The sequence below is a fragment of the Trachurus trachurus genome (genome assembly GCF_905171665.1).
Source record: "Trachurus trachurus genome assembly, chromosome: 19".
In the NCBI taxonomy this organism is placed as follows: Eukaryota; Metazoa; Chordata; class Actinopteri; order Carangiformes; family Carangidae; genus Trachurus; species Trachurus trachurus.
In genome coordinates, this window is record NC_139913.1 from 4,891,246 (window position 1) to 4,908,344 (window position 17,099).

General features: G+C 40.3%; 2 protein-coding genes across 2 annotated transcripts in view; one reads left to right on the forward strand and one right to left on the reverse strand.

Moving 5' to 3' along the window:
* Window positions 1–17,099, reverse strand: part of acsf2 (acyl-CoA synthetase family member 2) — a 288,967-nt gene that overhangs the window by 161,214 nt on the left and 110,654 nt on the right. The gene's annotated exons all lie outside the window — the stretch shown is intronic.
* Window positions 1–17,099, forward strand: part of LOC311002958 (rho GTPase-activating protein 44-like) — a gene marked incomplete at both ends in the record, with an annotated part of 115,161 nt that overhangs the window by 63,980 nt on the left and 34,082 nt on the right. Inside the window, 8 exon segments of the mRNA XM_083994576.1 lie at window positions 2,543–2,582; window positions 4,412–4,531; window positions 5,101–5,177; window positions 8,908–9,019; window positions 10,457–10,533; window positions 14,176–14,293; window positions 16,401–16,469; window positions 16,646–16,727. Of these exon segments, the coding sequence (XP_083850702.1) occupies window positions 2,543–2,582; window positions 4,412–4,531; window positions 5,101–5,177; window positions 8,908–9,019; window positions 10,457–10,533; window positions 14,176–14,293; window positions 16,401–16,469; window positions 16,646–16,727 (695 nt within the window).

The window sequence follows — 17,099 nt, forward strand, 5'->3', positions numbered from 1 at the left end:
GGAGGTCGTGATGTTTATCTCTTTGAATTATTGGTTGAAAATGAAATCGTGTCCTCACTCTGCTCTTCTCTCCTCTTCTCTGCTCTGTTCCTCTACTCAAAGTGCACACGGACGGTAAATGAATCGTCTTGTCAGTCTTGTTGCTGCTGTTGCTGTTGCTGTTGTTGTTTCTGTGCGTTCGGCTGCAGCAGAGCAGAACCTCTCTCTCTCACATACTTTCACTGTCAGCGAGCGACGACGTGATATTGCAATAAAAGAGAATCTTAATGTGCAGATGCTTTTAGGGAGAGTGCAGCAGCTTGATGTATAATCAATGTGTGCAGAGGAGCTGGATCAGACGCCGGGTTCGTCTGGAGAGAGAGAAGAGAGAGGAGAGAGGAGCCTCGGCTGCAGCTTTGTTGTTGCTGCTGGTTCTGGTTTTTGCTGCGTTTATGGTATTTACAGGTTCTGACTCTTTAACCTGTGGTTCTGGATGTTGTTCACACATGTTGTTGTTGCAATATCCCGGTTGATTTAACTCAAACTGTCAGAATCCGTCTGAGCCTCGAAGGCGAAGGCAGAGTCTGAGTCGATCGATGTCACTTGAACGCCTCACACGCTCTGCACGCCGGCCTCCTGGTCTGGATGTGGATATGACATGTGGTTGAATGATATTGATGCTGTGTTTTCTCCTTGAGGAAGTGAACACTTTAAGGGGGACAGTTCACCCAAAATTCAAATTTCACTCATTATCTACTCACCCTCATGTCGACTAAGGGCTGGGAGAATTTTCAGAGTCCTCCGTGCCTTCTCGGAGTTACGGGGGGGGGGGTCTGCACAGCAGTATTTGTCCATATAATGGTTGTGAACGGGGCTCACTTTTCTTCGTCCAAAAAGACACACCAAAAAACATCCAAATACCTCCATACTGCTCGTCTGTAATGTCCCTCTTGTATTGAAGCCCCGACATGAGAAATTGTTCCGCCAGTCATTTGCACTGACACAGGAAGAGCAGTGAACTGAGACACTGGGAGCTTCCGCTACAAACAAGCTTAAAATATAGACTTTTTAAATTTTTTTCGGAACAATTTCTCATGTCGGGGCTTCAATACAAGACGGACATTAACAGACGAGCACTATGGAGGTATTTGGATGGTTTTTTGGTGTGTCTTTTTGGACGAAGAAAAGTGAGCCCCATTCACAACCGTTATATGGACAAATACTGCTGCACCCCCCCCCCCCCCCCCCCCCGTAACTCAGAGAAGGCACGGAGGACTCTGGAAATTCTCCCAGCCCTTAGTCCACATGAGGGTGAGTAGATAATGAGTGAAATTTGGGTGAACTATCCCTTTAAGAATCTCTTTATTTTTTAACAAAATATTCATCGATGCCTATTTGCACTTCACATTTACACATTTATGTTTCTGTTTCTGTTATAAATGAGAAGAAACGAAGCACTAAAAGAAGCAGAAAGGTCAAACTAATTAATCTTCATTCATATTAATACAGCGAGTAATTACAGGAGCTCATCTGATTAGAAATAAATTCATCTTTTCTATTGCAAACACAAACAATGTTTTCATTCACTCCGTCGTTGTGAGTCGATAGAAAACTCACAGTGATGATTTACATTTTTCTACTTATCACCAGAACCAGAAATGCCGGTTTCTTTTTTACGAAGCCTCATTACTGCTCCACTGTTTCTAAAAAAACACATATTCATATTCATCCACAGCTGAAAATAGTCCCAAATGTGTGTGTTCATCCAGAGTCGATTACTATTATCTATTGCAGCAAATGTGTATTCATCCGCAGCTGAAAATAGTCCCCAGTTAACTCTGTTTTACCTCTTTAATCCTCCATGTTGTGACTTTTCTCCAGTCTTTCATTCATCATTTTTGTTTTTATTACATTATATGCGGACATTAATTAACAAGGCCTCAGGTATCTTCATCCATTTCATCAAACTATTGCAACTACTCACTTTATGTGGCAGTTATCTATTGATATATGTAAGACTATGACTCAGCACCTCATGTTTCTGCAGAAGAACAAATCGTTTTCATGTATTTTTCATTGATTTTTTAACTTTACTGTGTTTTATTCTGGGGTCAGTTGCATGAATCAGCTCATAAACGCACAACAAGTTAAAAAAAAAAACTCTTCACATGTGCAGCGTGCAGGTTTAAATCCTTTATGGTGTTGATAACGATCTCCACACTCAAACCTCCTGAGGCAAGACGTCTTCAGGTTCAGTTTTAAGGTCTGATTCCCACCTGGAGAAACCTGTCGCTGAGGTTGAAGAAGAACACACAAACCAAAACAAAACAAATGAACCTTCCTGTTTTATGATGATTAGCTCCAGGCTGCAACTGCTGCTGTATTATTTATTATGTGCACAGAAAATCCAGCAGCAGGTTATGTAATTACACTGACTGAGTGCTGTGTGTGTTTCCTGCCCCGTTCTTCCCACCGTAATAAATTATGTAATTTAGCCGTTTCCCCTCCTGCTCTAACGTTCATCTCCTCTCTTCTCTTCTCTTTCTTTCTTCTTCTCTTCCAGAGCTGAGAAAACAGAAGTGTTAAGTGAAGACCTGCTGCAGGTACTAATGAATCTGTGTGTGTGTGTGTGTGTGTGTGTGTGTGTGTGTGTGTGTGTGTGTGTGTGTGTGTGTGTGTGTGTGTGTGTGTGTGTGTGTGTGTGTGTGGGAACGTTAATGAGCTCTGAAACTGAACTTGTGCATGAGACAAAGGGGCTGAACGTCCTGATTGACTCGGAGCTGCGCCGCGTTTTAATTGGCCTGATTATTAACGACGCCCTCAGCGGCCGCAGCGTCACCTTGACCGGACCGATCTGGTTTAAAGGGCTAGTTCAACATTTGTGCAAATTGTGCCCATTGCCATAATCCCTATAGTCATAGCAGTATAGGTTCGTTACCTTTAATTGTCGGTGCAAGCTGTTTTTAGAACGGCGGAGCAGAGCCGTGAGCTGCTCAGAGCTACGCTACGGAGACTCATGGGATTTCTTGGTTTCCCTCATCAAACTCATCAAATACACAATCCAACAACTCCACAACGCTCTGGTGGACAAGTTGTGACCTGCACATTCACCACGCTATGAGATAATAACACAACGTTACCAGACAGAGTTGTTTTAGAGGGAAATGCAGAGACTGCTTGATGAAAAACTGTCCCTGAAGGCAACGTGCATCAGCGGTTTTGCAAGAATTCGCCTCTAAAACAACTCTGTCTGGTAACGTTCTGTTATTATCTCATAGCAATGGGCCAATTTGCCAAAATGTTGAACTATCCCTTTAATAATGAGACAAGGTGATCAGGTCTCAGCGAACCTGTTTATACATCAGTGTTTTTTCCTTTTATAAAGCATTTTTATAAAATTACACATGAACATGAGGTGTTTTCTGTTATAATATTACAATAAAATAAGTAATTAATCAAGTACATCTTAAAGCAGAAGTAAGTGATATTTTTGTGTTAATATAAGTCTTAAATAGTTATATCTTCCAACAGCAATCACTTACATAGAGTGTTTGGACTGAAACACGGGTCTGTCAGTCACTCTGCTCTGCTCTGAGCCGAGGAGAAAACATTTATCGTATCCTACAGTTTTTATCCAATGAGGAGAGAGAACGGCATGCAGGGCTGTGTGTGCAGCCAAGGAACGCCGTGAATGTGGCGACGTAGGGACGAGGACTGTTATGGTGCGTTCAAGGAAACTCGTATTTTTCCGACCGTGAAGTGGTACCAGTTCGATCTGGTACGAGTTCACCGGTCGGAAGTTACGAGTGGCCGTTATAGTGACTTTCACAGGTAAAACAGGTCGGAAAAACACGAGTGGGTTGCCTGGAACGCTACAAAGTCGTAAGTTGTGACTTGAAGCTGTAATTTACGATTTCAAAAGCCTGCCTGGAACGCAGCATTAGCGAAAACGACCGGACCACTCACTTCTGCTTTAATATATATAAAAAACCTAAACAAAAGAAGGGCGTTTAAAGGAAATATACCTTTTCCATTTCTTTCCAGATGTCTTCGAATTTAGTTTGCTGAAGCCTCATTGAAAAATGATTCTTTCCATCACAAATACATTATAAATGATATTGTACCATTCCTCAACAGATGGGATGTCTGGCTAAAGCCGTTTCTTTGTAATTGCTTTTCTAGCAGCTAAACTTAGTATTCCAAATAAATATTTATTTTTCACACTTATAGTAGTTGAGCCCAAAAAGAAGTTTGTCCCAGTTGGATATAATGTCAGTTCCAGAAATAGTCACTAGTTCTGATTAAACCTTACGGCAGAAGATATTTACATACATCAGTGTTGTTTTATAGACACTAAAACAGCATCATGAGTTGGTAAAAACTGACACTGTGACCCTGATTCTCTGTCCTCTGTTTTTCTCGTGTGTTCCAGGTGGAGAAACGTCTGGAGCTGGTCAAACAAGTTTCCCACAGCACACACAAGAAGCTGACTGCGTGTCTGCAGGGTCAGCAGGGAGTGGACGTGGACAAGAAGTCCGTCAGGTCGCCCTCGGTGAGAGACATCGCACCCATTAATGAAAATATAAATTACAATATAATGAGGAAAAGAAGAATAAGAAAACTTTATTACACAGGAGCTGAGAGCGGAGGCAGTGAATAAAAGACATGAAATAAATTACCAAAATGTCCCTGGAGCCATCTGAGATGAAATAAAAAGAATATTTTATGATCAAGAGTAATTTTTATGATTGCAAATAGGATGACAGAACAAGTAGTAACAAGTATTTATACATTTTGTTGAATAATTCCTCTCTTTTTTGTCGTCTCATCTGAAAAACAACCTTAATCTCATCTCTCAATTATTGTTATTATCTTAATAAACTGGTATTTTTTATGCTCTGCACTGGAAATTGAAGTGCACTACACATTTCTGTACATTGTTATGAACAGGTGGTTAATTACAAAGTGATTGATCACAATATTCAAGAACAGAATCAGTATCAGAATTACGTTATTGATGCCTAGAGGGGAAAAAAAGAAAAGAAACGTAACCTTTGATTTCCTTTGATTTATTGTTGTGATCGACACGTTGATTCATCCACTGTTTGTGTTTCTGTGCAGAAGAAGCTTCCTCTTACGACGCTCGCACAATGTATGGTGGACGGGGCGGCCGTGCTCGGAGACGAGTCGCTACTAGGGTGAGGACACACACACACACACACACACACACACACACACACACACACACACACACACACACACACACACACACACACACACACACACACACACACACACACACAACTACACACACAGTAATCTACATCATTATTGATTATTTGCAGCATTGGAAGCATTTACTGCAGCTGTGACATGATGAACAGATGTTTTTGTGACTCACTGATGCACAAACGAACACAAACAGTCAGACGAGGACAAAGCAGCTTTAGATAGAAAATAATGATAGTTTTTTTTTTTTATATATATAACTTTTTATTTAAACATTTTACAAAAACATTTCCTGACATATGACTTTGAAAATGTGTAGGGGTGTAACGGTATATGTATTCGTCCCGTGCCGTCACGGTACGGGGGTCACGGTTCGGTGCACACAGTCACACGACGAATACGTCTGAATGAATATTAAAAAAAAAAAAAAAAAAAAAAAAAGTCGAGTCCTCACTCGAATCCAGGTGGCGGTAATGAGCCTCGAAGCTGCGTGCAGCCGTCATAGCAGACGAAGAAGAGAAGTGATGAGAGAGTGAAGTTAGAGGAGGAGAGCTGTCTGCTTCATTCATGTCACTGTGGCTTCTCAATGAAACAAACGGCGGCGGCTCGCGACCATAATACATCCATGCTCGCGACTGGCCCACCGGACAAAGTCCGTCGGCGATGTTTCACGGATGCGCGGTGCGTCGCTAGAAACGCATCAAACACGTAGCGCATGTTCAACCCGATATGTCAATCATGGTGCAAGTAAAAAGACTAGTTGTGTGCAACAACTTATCCCGCAGCTTTTAAGCCTCTTGACATGAACACAGACAGGTGAGTAGAAAAGGAGACCGCACACTATATATAATCAGACACATTTTGTCTGATGAAGGGCTGACGCCCGAAACGTGAGTGACATTAAACTGTCACGGGAGCTTTTAACTAGTGTGCGGTCTCCTTTTTTCCTTACCTGTGTCTTTCTTGGTGGTCCAGCACCTAGTCTTCAGTTTTTTGGGGGATGTGCGTGTAGCTGCCTCTGTCTTATGAACACAGGCAGGACCAGAAACATCATCAAAGTAACTGCTAGTCTAATTTAACTGTGTAAACCAACATTGATGTCAGTTTATTGTTTTGTTTTTTTAATAATATTTTTTTAATAATAATAATTTAATAATTCGAATAATAGTTGCCAGTTGTCAAGTGCACGTTTTTTTTCCTCTAGAATTAATGAATGGCATTATAACACTCCTAATGCACTTGTTTTATTTTGTATTCTTTTTTCTTTTAACTTTTATAACACAAGACAGATTTTAGTTTTACATTCAATTAGTGTCTGTTGTACCAAAACCGTACCGAACCGTGACCCCTGAACCGAGGTACGTACCGAACCGTGACTTTTGTGTACCGTTACACCCCTAAAAATGTGTGATAGACTGTACAGTAGAATGAGTTAAAATAAGAGTAAATAAATAAGTAAGTAAATTATAAAATGAATAGATAAATTAAAAGGGGAGAGGAGGAGGGGGGGATTCAAATAAGAATAAATGATAAGAGTAGAAATGAATAAAATTAATTAATAAAATGATAAATAACTAGATAAATAAAAATAAGTAATAAAACACACATGCATCTATACATCATCCTACACATTCATGTATACACATACCTTCAAACGTATATACATATGTATAATTAGATTAAGGTAAAGAGGTATATTACAGTTTTTTTCGATTGCTAACAAGCAGTGGTCGAAACTGAAGTCACATGTTCAAAACTCTTAACACAGCCAGCATTTCCATCAGGCATCTCAGCTAAACAGTTAATCTCATCCCCAAAACGGTGCCTCACCAACAAAACACTTCATACATGTCTCAAAATAAGCTCATTCAACCACAACACTAGCACATAGTATCACTTTGGAAACAAACACTGTCACTCTTAGCACACTGAACTACAAAACACTAACAACAAAGAACATTACTTACATAAAATAAATGTGATCTTTGAAGTTTGAATGATTTTTTTTTCAAAATCAGTAAATCAGTTTTATTATAAAATAAATACTGCAATATCTTTGCACTTTGAGTGTTCTAGATAATATATTGCAACAAGAATGAATCAGGAATTCAGCAATTTACGTCAAGAAAATGTATTTTCTCTGTGCCCTTGCATAGGTAGGCTACTAAGGGACCTTACAAAAAATAAAAAGTTTACTGTAAACCATGTGATCCATATTTCCAAAGAAAAAACAACCAGAAGCCCCCCCCCCCTCCCCCCCTCACACACTTTTTATATGGTTTCTAATGAGGCCAAACACAGATCACCTGGATCGGTTTTGAGCTGGAAACTAACTTCACCTGTGTTTGGAGTTGCATAATAATTTTACTTATGTTATTCAATAAAATATTTTTGATATGACATTTTATATATTTCAATGTTCCTGCAACAGAAATTCCCCACGCCCCCCCATCCCCTCCCTCCCTCCCTCCCTCCCTCCCATCATTGTGTTTTGATTGTGTTTTTAACTGTTTTGAACAAAGTGTGTTAGCATTTGAAAAATGTGCTGTAAAAGTCTAGTGTTTTGCAGGTGGTGAACTAGTAACTGAGAAAAGAGTCCGTGAGTTTTGGTGACTGTGGTCACTGAATGCATTTAGTGTGAAAGCAATGAAAAGTGCTTCACAGTTTGGTCCACATGGACTTGTGTTTTGCAAACTGTGTTAAGAGTTTTGAAAATGTGACTTCAGTTTCGACCACTGCTTGTTAGCAATTGAAAAAAACTGTAATGCGTAAAAATAATATATTAAAACAGGATAAGTAAATATAGTGCAGACTAGCGGACAAAAATTTACATAATTATGATATTAACAATAGTAAAAGCACTGACAATGACAGGTAGAGGAGCAAATATCTATAGATGGTAGCTGAGCTGATCGTCCCATCTGTTGTAGCACCCAGGTACCTTGAAATACAAGTCCATCTCTGCATGAATAATGATTGTTAAAGGTCATTAAAACATATAAATAAATGAGACATACTGTATCATCATAACTATACATTTAAATTAACAAAAAACACACAACAGGAAGTCATGATGTCGTCTAAGAAGCCTAAATATCTAGATTTCATAATTATGTAGAAGAAAAATTAAAAATACATCTCTACATCTTGAATTTTACCTGTGAAAATCTTTTATTCATCGACAGTGTCTTCACAGACCGAAGTAAAATGATGCTAAATAAACATCCGCAGCTTTAAAAAAATAAATTGTTTCCCTTCATTTCAAAACACACTTTCTGAACTTCCCTCCAAATATTAGAAACAACAACAGGAATCACACTTATCTGATTGGACATCCTAACAGATAAAAAAGTTATAAACAATTCAGTGTCTCTCACTTTGAACTCCAGATGTTGTTGAGTCTGCTTCACATCTGGATGATAATATATGAAACTATGTGATGAGTTTGTTCCGACTCCTTCAGTCACAATCGTCTGTTTGTTTTTTCCTATTTCTACTAATAACTGAGATGTTTTATTCACCATGTTTGTATCTGAGCTGCGGTGAGTTACTCTGCGTTACATCACCTCGCCGCATTAATTCATACGCGACATGTTTAAGCTTCAGTCTTGTTTGTTTGTTGGATTTTATTTAGAGGAACTGCATCAATATATAACGACGGAGCTCCTCCCTCATGTTTTTTTTTTCGTCTTTTTGCAGGAAAATGTTGAAGCTGTGCGGCGAGACGCAGGACAGACTGGCTCAGGAGCTCATCCTGTTCGAACTCACCACGGAGAGAGACGTCATCGAGCCGCTGTACGACCTCGCAGAGGTACGACAACTACGACAATGACAACATGATTATTATTATTAAAGCCTGGATGAACTTTTCTAGATGATATAAAAGTGTTTTTAAAGTCCCCCTAAACCAAAAATTGATTTTTTGATTCTGCTACAAGACATTTCAGCAGCAAAGTCGCGAATGCAGCTACGACTTTTAGATTTGAAATGCAGTTTCAAAGCCAGAGAGTCTGAAAACGTTGGATTCAGTTTTGCAGCACCAGTCATGTTTAATACGTCAGAATCCCTAGCAACCAATCCCGTTGATTGTTTCTGCATCTCATTTGTTGTTCACTGTGATGGCGACACTTCACATCTACTTACACAGCTACATGTTCACTGACAGTATCGGTGCATCACGTGGCCGAGAGGTGTTATTGTCGCTTTAAATTTGGGAGACCAGGGTTCGAATCTCGGTGCAAGTTTTATGTTTCGACATCGCCCCTCCGTCTCGCCTGCCCCTGCAGATGCACACCACTGTTGCCGAGCAACCCGGTGGCGGTGGGCGGGTGGGCATAAGTCATGAGGCATTTGCATACTGGTGAATATTCATAAACCCTGGATTTTTCAATGAGGGAGAAATAGTAGACGTGTTTTTAGCCTCTTTGACAGTTTTTTTTTAACCCTCCTGTTGTCCTTCTGGGTCAAATTGACCCAATCCTTCCTTTCTCCCTTCCTTCTTTCCACAATCCTTTTTCATTTCCTTCTTTCCTTCCTTTCCTTTGTCCTTACTTCTTCTTCCTTTCTCTTTTGATGCAATTGACCCGATCCATATCCTCCCTCCATCTTTCTTTTTTCCCTTTTCCCCTTCCTTCCTTCCCTTCTTCCTTCCTTCTTCTTCTTCCCTTGAACGAATCTCCTCCCTCCCTCCCTCCCTCCCTCCCTCCCTCCCTCCCTCCCTCCCTCCATCTTTCTTTCTTTCCTTTTTCCCTTCCTTCTTTCCACAATCCTTTTTCCCTCCCTTCCTTCCCTTCGTCCTTACTTCTTCCTTCCCTTTTGACCCAATCTGTTCCCTCCCTCCTTCTATCTTTCCTTCCTTTTTCCCTTCCTTCTTTCCCCCCATCTTTCCCTTCGTCCTTCCTGCCTTCCTTCCTTTTGTCCTTCCTTCCTTGACCCAGGAGGACAACAGGACTTTTTTGTGGGAAAGCAATTTTAATCAAAAAAAAAAAAGTAATAGAAGAGCATTTTTACACATTTTAAATGCGTCTTTAGGGGGACTTTAAAATCAAGTGTGGAAGTGAAAACAAGTAGAAACGAGCTGATGTCTGAGGTTTGAGGCTGTGATTAGTCTGTAAACTGATCTTCATGAGAACCTCAGGTGAGTTTGACCTGAACAGGTGTGAAGCCTCGGACAACAACACACACTCTGTTCATCAACAAACAAACTAACAAATAAATACATAATCAAACCTGTGTGCTCTGTCCTCAGGTGGAAATCCCAAACATCCAGAAACAAAGGAAACACTTAGCGAAGCTGGTGCTGGACATGGACTCTGCACGCACACGGTGAGTCTGAGTTTTTTTTTTTAATTTTTATTTAAGTGTGTGAGAAACAGAGAAATAGAGCAGAGTGTGATCAGAGAGGAAACTCCATCTGCTGTGAACGGAGCGGACCCAGGGCTTAATTTGTGCCGGATCCTGCCGGAACAAGATCCGGCACCTCGCCGAGTGGATCCGGGACCTCCTCTGTCAATCAAATAGGCCTACGTGCAGTGGCGGCCTTAGACATCTGGGGGCCCGTTTCAATATTTCATATGAGGCCCTACCCTGTTAAACAAAATTATGCCAGCTATGTGCCCATGTGTCGCTGATGCTTTAAACCCTGAAAGGACGCAGTAAACGCACTATCCATGCATCCCAGGTACGCACAACACATTAAGTGTTAAAATCACTATCAGGGCAAGAAACCAGGACAGAAAAAACGAGGACTGAAGTTGGTTTTCATCAAAAAGCAAAATCATTATGTAGCCTACATTTTCAGACAAACTACAGGCTTTAACAATATTCTGAATTTAAATTGGCAACAAAAGTAATGAGAGCAAAGTGCTCCGCGTTATTTCAGCACCACGGACAAGGAAAGGACGAGACATGCGGACAGACAGACGTCTACAGGTGCTGCGGTGCTGGAGCAGCCACAGACAGCTGTCTCCTCCATTATTACAATCTGTAAATAAGCTGCCAATAATATCACATTTTAGTTGTGCTCTCGCTGTGCTCATAGTGTACTCATAGATCGCCTGTTTGGAGGCATTTTAACCCGAGGAAAAAAAGGAAAGAGGAGGAAAGTGATTGACAGACGTCAATCATCAGGTTACGCAACTGGGCGCACGTCAGGAGGAAAGCAGGAAAAACAAACACTAAGAGAAAAGGAATAATACTGGGAGAAGGAAAACGAGGGTCTATTGATAGTTTGTGGGCCGTTTTCAAAGGTAAGCCTACGTTGTTATTGATATTTCCTGCCGTATTATTAATTAGGAGCGATTAGTGTGCAAAGAGAGAGGCCACTTTGGCATTTCTTATTACAAGTGTAACAAGGACCTGTAAGTACACCAAAATACACTATGTATTTACAATGTAAGTACATGTTATTACATACGGTTACATAGGTAATAATTAATTAGGTAGATACACAGGAACAAGGACGAACAATTAAAAGCCGGCCGGGTCAAAACAAACAAACAAACAAACAAAACTCTTCCAACTTTGTGGACTGTCTGTGAAGACTGACGGGAGTGAAGCCGACCTCATCCTCTGCCTGCCGGTGGGACAAATTGCACTGTCGGATCTGGGTCTCGGTGTCCGGAACCCGTTCGGGATGACTTGAATGGTGCTGAAGCGCTATGGCGCAACGGACACAGAGACCCAGGTCGGACAGCGCAGCCAGGGGAACAGCACATGAGGAAGATGATGAACTCAGATAAAAGCCATAGCGACGTGAGCTCTTATACCTCTGAATTTCACCGCATCGCATTTTTCGGGTGTGTTAAAAGTCATTTAAGCGCCGTTACGCGCGCCGTTACGCACGCCGCACGTCTCGCCCCCCCCCCCCCCCCCCCCCGGAACAGCACCCTCTCAGTGTTCCGGGACCTACACATGGACAAATTAAGCACTGAGCGGACCTGAGTGTGGATTAGTTCAAACTCCTGCTCCTGAAAACTGCTCACAACATCCGGCAAAGTGTATTTCAGATTTTGACTGTTTCATTTTTAAGGGAGGTCATTCAGTTCAGGATTTAAAAAGCCAAAACTTCACATTTTATTAACACAAAGTGAATATAAGATGATACAAATGTGTTTTTTTATCCCTTCGATTGCTCTCATAAGTGTGAACAAAAGAGGTCACACTCACTCATTCACTCCTAACTGTGTTTTTTAATAATCCCTTAAATTATTCCTTTATTTGTCCAAAGATGGAGAAATTTCCATAATTGCAGCAGCAGACATTAATAAAAAGCAATATACTGTATGTAAGAATATGAATATGAAGTGATTATGTACAGATATAATATCGGTGTTGGATTATCTGGAGAAAATCTTCATCTCAATTAGATTAAACAGATTTGAACTAATCTTCTAATCTTCTGGAGACTCTGGGCTTCCAGTGATAATCTTATTAGATATTTGTCTGCAGTAGATTATCTTTATGATCCTAAAGACTCATCTGCACCATGTGACGTACAGTAGGAGGAGCGCTTGTGCGTAGGGATACGTGAGTTCAACAGCTGAGAGAAAATAGAGCCACAAATAAAGAGCTGTTTAACTTTTTTAAACCTTCTTCTTCTTTTATATCTGTTGTCAAAACATTTCACGCAAAATCACTGATTTCATCCTCAGAGGATCATGGATACGTTAAAGGGATAGTTCAACATTTTTGGCAAATTGGTCCATTGCCATAATCCCTATAGTCATAGCAGTAGCTATTTTTAGAACGGCGGAGCAGAGCCGTGAGCTGCTTAGAGCTGCGCTACGTAGGCTCATGGGATTTCTTGGTTTCCCAAGAAAGAGGGAGAGGTACAGTAAATTCATGCAAAACAGCTGATAAGCGTTGCCTTCAGGGACAGTTTTTCATCAAGCAGTCTCTGTATTTACCTCTAAAACAACTCTGTGTGGTAACGTTGTGTTATTATCTCATAGCGTGGTGAATGTGCAGGTCACAACTTGTCCACCAGAGCGTTTTGGAGTTGTTGGATTGTGTATTTGATGAGTTTGATGAGGGAAACCAAGAAATCATATTAGCGTCCGTAGCGTAGCTCTGAGCAGCTCACGGCTCTGCTCCACCGTTCTAAAAATAGCTTGCACCGACAATTAAAGGTAACAAACCTACTGCTAAAACTATGGGCCAATTTGCCAAAATGTTGAACTATCCATTTAATAACATGATGCTGATTCATAAAATTGGTGGATTTTTAATGATCTGTAATTTAAGGTGAATCAGGTGAAGATGAAACACCTGTAACTGTAAATGAAAGTTTCTCTTCTCTGTCGACTCTGTGTTTCCTCCACTGAATCGATTGTTGTTTCTAAAACCTGAGACCTGAGCAAACGTGTGAAAAAGAAAAAAACCGAAACCCTCTGCGACCTTAAAATCTCGGAGTCATCGTTGCGTTACAGCTTCTCCCCGTCGTCCAATCAGCTCTCGCTCCGTCTGATCTCTGAGACGTACAATCGCCACACTTTTCTTTGTGCCGATTCACCGTCGTCTCGCTGCCGTTACGAGCAGCAACACGGGAGAAATGTTGATTTTCCTCACTGCAGTCCAGTCTGTGAGGGGTTTTTCTTTTTCTTTTTTTTTTTCTTTCTTTCTTTTTTTTTATTATATAGTGACCCAAATCTGAGACTATTTCTCCCATCATGCCGCTGTGCTGCTGAGCTCCTCTGGCAGCGCTTCATATTATCTGCAGTCAGACAGAAAGTGTGACGGACAGAGAGCGAAGAGGAGAGAGAGAGAGAGATGAACGAGGACGTACAGTTTCTGTCAGCTCGTGTTGATGTCGATGATTATTTCCCGCGGGGACGGAGAAGAAAGAAAATTTGAAGCTGCAAGCTGAAGGCAAAATGTAAAAAAACAGAAAAATAAATGTCCTTCATCTCTGTTTCTTCTCCTCCTCCTCCTCTCCTCCTCCTCCTCCTCTTCTCCTCCTCCTCTCAGGTATTACCAGTCCACCAAGTCCTCGGGTCTCTCCAGCAACCTGCAGCCGAGCGGAGCCAAGGCCGACCACCTCAGGGAAGAGATGGAGGAGGCAGCCAACCGCATGGAGATCTGTCGAGTCAGTGCCTCTACTCACTTCACAAATAATAAAGGGATAATGACACAAACTGCTGGTTACAACACTGATAAATGATCTACAGTTTGGTGTCAGGTCATACTTTAGTCCATAAGTACTATACACAACAAGTGTAAATAAGGAACAGCTAATTTCAAGCTCGTTTTACATTTTTGGCAAATTCGCCTATTGCTATAATCCCTGTAGTTTTAGGAGTAGGTTTACCTTTAATTGTCGGTGCAAACTATTCAGCTAACGCAACGGAGGCTCATGGGATTTCTTGGTTTCCCTCATCAAACTCATCAAATGCACAATCCAACAACTCCAAAAAACTGCCTAAACTAGCTGAAAAACTGCCCCTGATGTGAACGCGCATCAGCGGTTTTGCATGAATTTACCTCTAAAACAACTCTGTCTGGTAACGTTGTGTTATTATCTTATGAATGTGCAGGTCATAACTTGTCCACCAGAGCGTTTTGGAGTTGTTGGATTGTGTATTTGATGAGTTTGATGAAACCAAGAAATCCCATGAGCCTCCGTAGCGTAGCTCTGAGCAGCTCACGGCTCTGCTCCGCCGTTCTAAAAATAGCTTGCACCGACAATTAAAGGTAACAAACCCACTGCTAAAACTATAGGGATTATGGCAATAGGCCAATTTGCCAAAATGTTGAAATATCCCTTTAAAGCAAATTAAAGGACAATTCCAGGCAAATTCAACTAAATTCAATCATAAATTCAATCTAAAAGAACAAATCTGATAGAACGACTGATAGATAGAAGATGCACTTCAACTGGGAGCAGTAAAGTCTGGTAGCTCTGAGTTTTTACTCAACCTTTGCTTTGTTTTTTGTTGTGTTTTTACTTTTTATATAATTTTATTATATCATATCATTGTTATGTAAGCTGCTGGACGATCTGAATTTTCCTCCTAGGGATTAATAAAGTATTTTCTATTCTATTCTAACAGGAGCAATTAAAAAGAAAATCTACAGATTTGTTCTTTTAGACCTAAAATATTAGGAAACTACAGTAGAGCCCCAGGTTGAATTTGCCTGAAATTGTCCTTTAAACCCAAAACCACCTCCAGTTGGGTTTACGTCATGTATTTGTCTCCTCTGTCTCCATGGTAACAGCAGCCAAATCTAAGCCATAAGGATGCAGAAGTTTAAACGGTAGTCTTTCCAGCTTTGGATTTAAATACGATTTTTTCACATATTTTCCACGTGTCTCCACCCACCCGCACCTCACTGGCTGCTGTTTGACCAAACGCACCTGATCCAGACGATCAGCTGTGAGTTAACGGACGGAGAAGATGGAAAATATGTGGAGCTGGAGCTTCTCAGGCCAAAACGATGAGGCAGTAAATCATTTTTATTGCACATCACCATCTCTCTCTCTCTTTATAAAGAGCTGCCAGATGCCCTACACACACACACATTTACATTTTTTCTGTAACGGCTTTAAACAGGATTAAATATTTTCTGCTGTCGGATGTTTGTTGCTCACTTCACCTTTTTCACAGCAGGAAACCAACAGGTGTGACGATGCGAATGACATTAACAACAGCTCTGCCCCCTGAGGCAAACACCTGTTATTAATGTCATTTAACCACCTGTGGGTTTTACATCTGTCTGAATCTTTATATGCACTGCAAAAATTCAAAATCTTACCAAGAAGATTTGTCTTATTTCTAGTCAAAATGTCATTTCTAGTCAAAATAAATCTAATTATACTTAAAATAAGACTCATCACATTTAAAACGTAGCTTGTTTTTAGACACTTTTTTATTTTTTCAAATAAATGTTCCACTTTTAAACAAGTAGAAAAATCTCACAGTGGAGCAAGTTTTTCTTTCTTATTACAAGCACAAAAAACTTGCTTTCACTGGCAGATTTTTCTACTTATTTCAATTGAAAATTAGAAAAAATTAGAAAATTATCTAAAAACAAGTTAATTTTTAGGCGATGAGTCTTAGTTTTGACTAGAAATGAGACATTTTGACAAGAAATAAGAAAAATATTCTTGGAAAGATTTTGAGTTTTTGCAGTGTGTGAGTTTTCTTATTCCTCTGATGTGTTTCCTCCTCTTCCTCCTCTTCCTCCTCCTCTAGGACCAGTTATCAGCCGACATGTACAGTTTTGTGGCCAAAGAAATTGACTATGCAAGCTACTTCCAGACAGTAAGTATTATATGGCGTCGTCGGAGCAGAATGAGCCGGAGCGAAGACGCTGAAACGTCCCACGCGTCCAAACGTCACACACTCTTCTTTCTTTCTTTCTTTCTTTCTTTCTTTCTTTCTTTCTTTCTTTCTTTCTTTCTTTCTTTCTTCTTTTCTCTGTCTGTCTGTCTGAGCAGCTGATAGAAGTCCAGGCCGAGTACCACAGGAAGTCATTAGAGCTGCTGCAGAGTATCCTGCCCCAGATCAAAGCTCATCAGGGTGAGTTCATATCACAGTGAGAACATGTTCATTTATGTATAAAATCATCAGCAGTTAGTGCTAAATCAAAGTTTTCACTTGTACTTTAATAACCTGGGAGAAATTACATGTTATAATAAAATTAATAAGCAATAATTAGAATTGAAAAACAAATTACGCTTCAACATGAGCTGATTAAAGTGTGTTTGTTTGATTTAAATAAATGAATCTAAAGAAGCAGAACTAGCAGATTTCCCAGCATGCATTATTACAGAGCTTAATGTTGTTATATAATATATCATTTTAAATGAGAACATGCAGATTATAATAAAATCTTTATGGTATGTTAATTCATCAGTTTTGCCAACACAAGATAAAATAGTTTCCTGACTA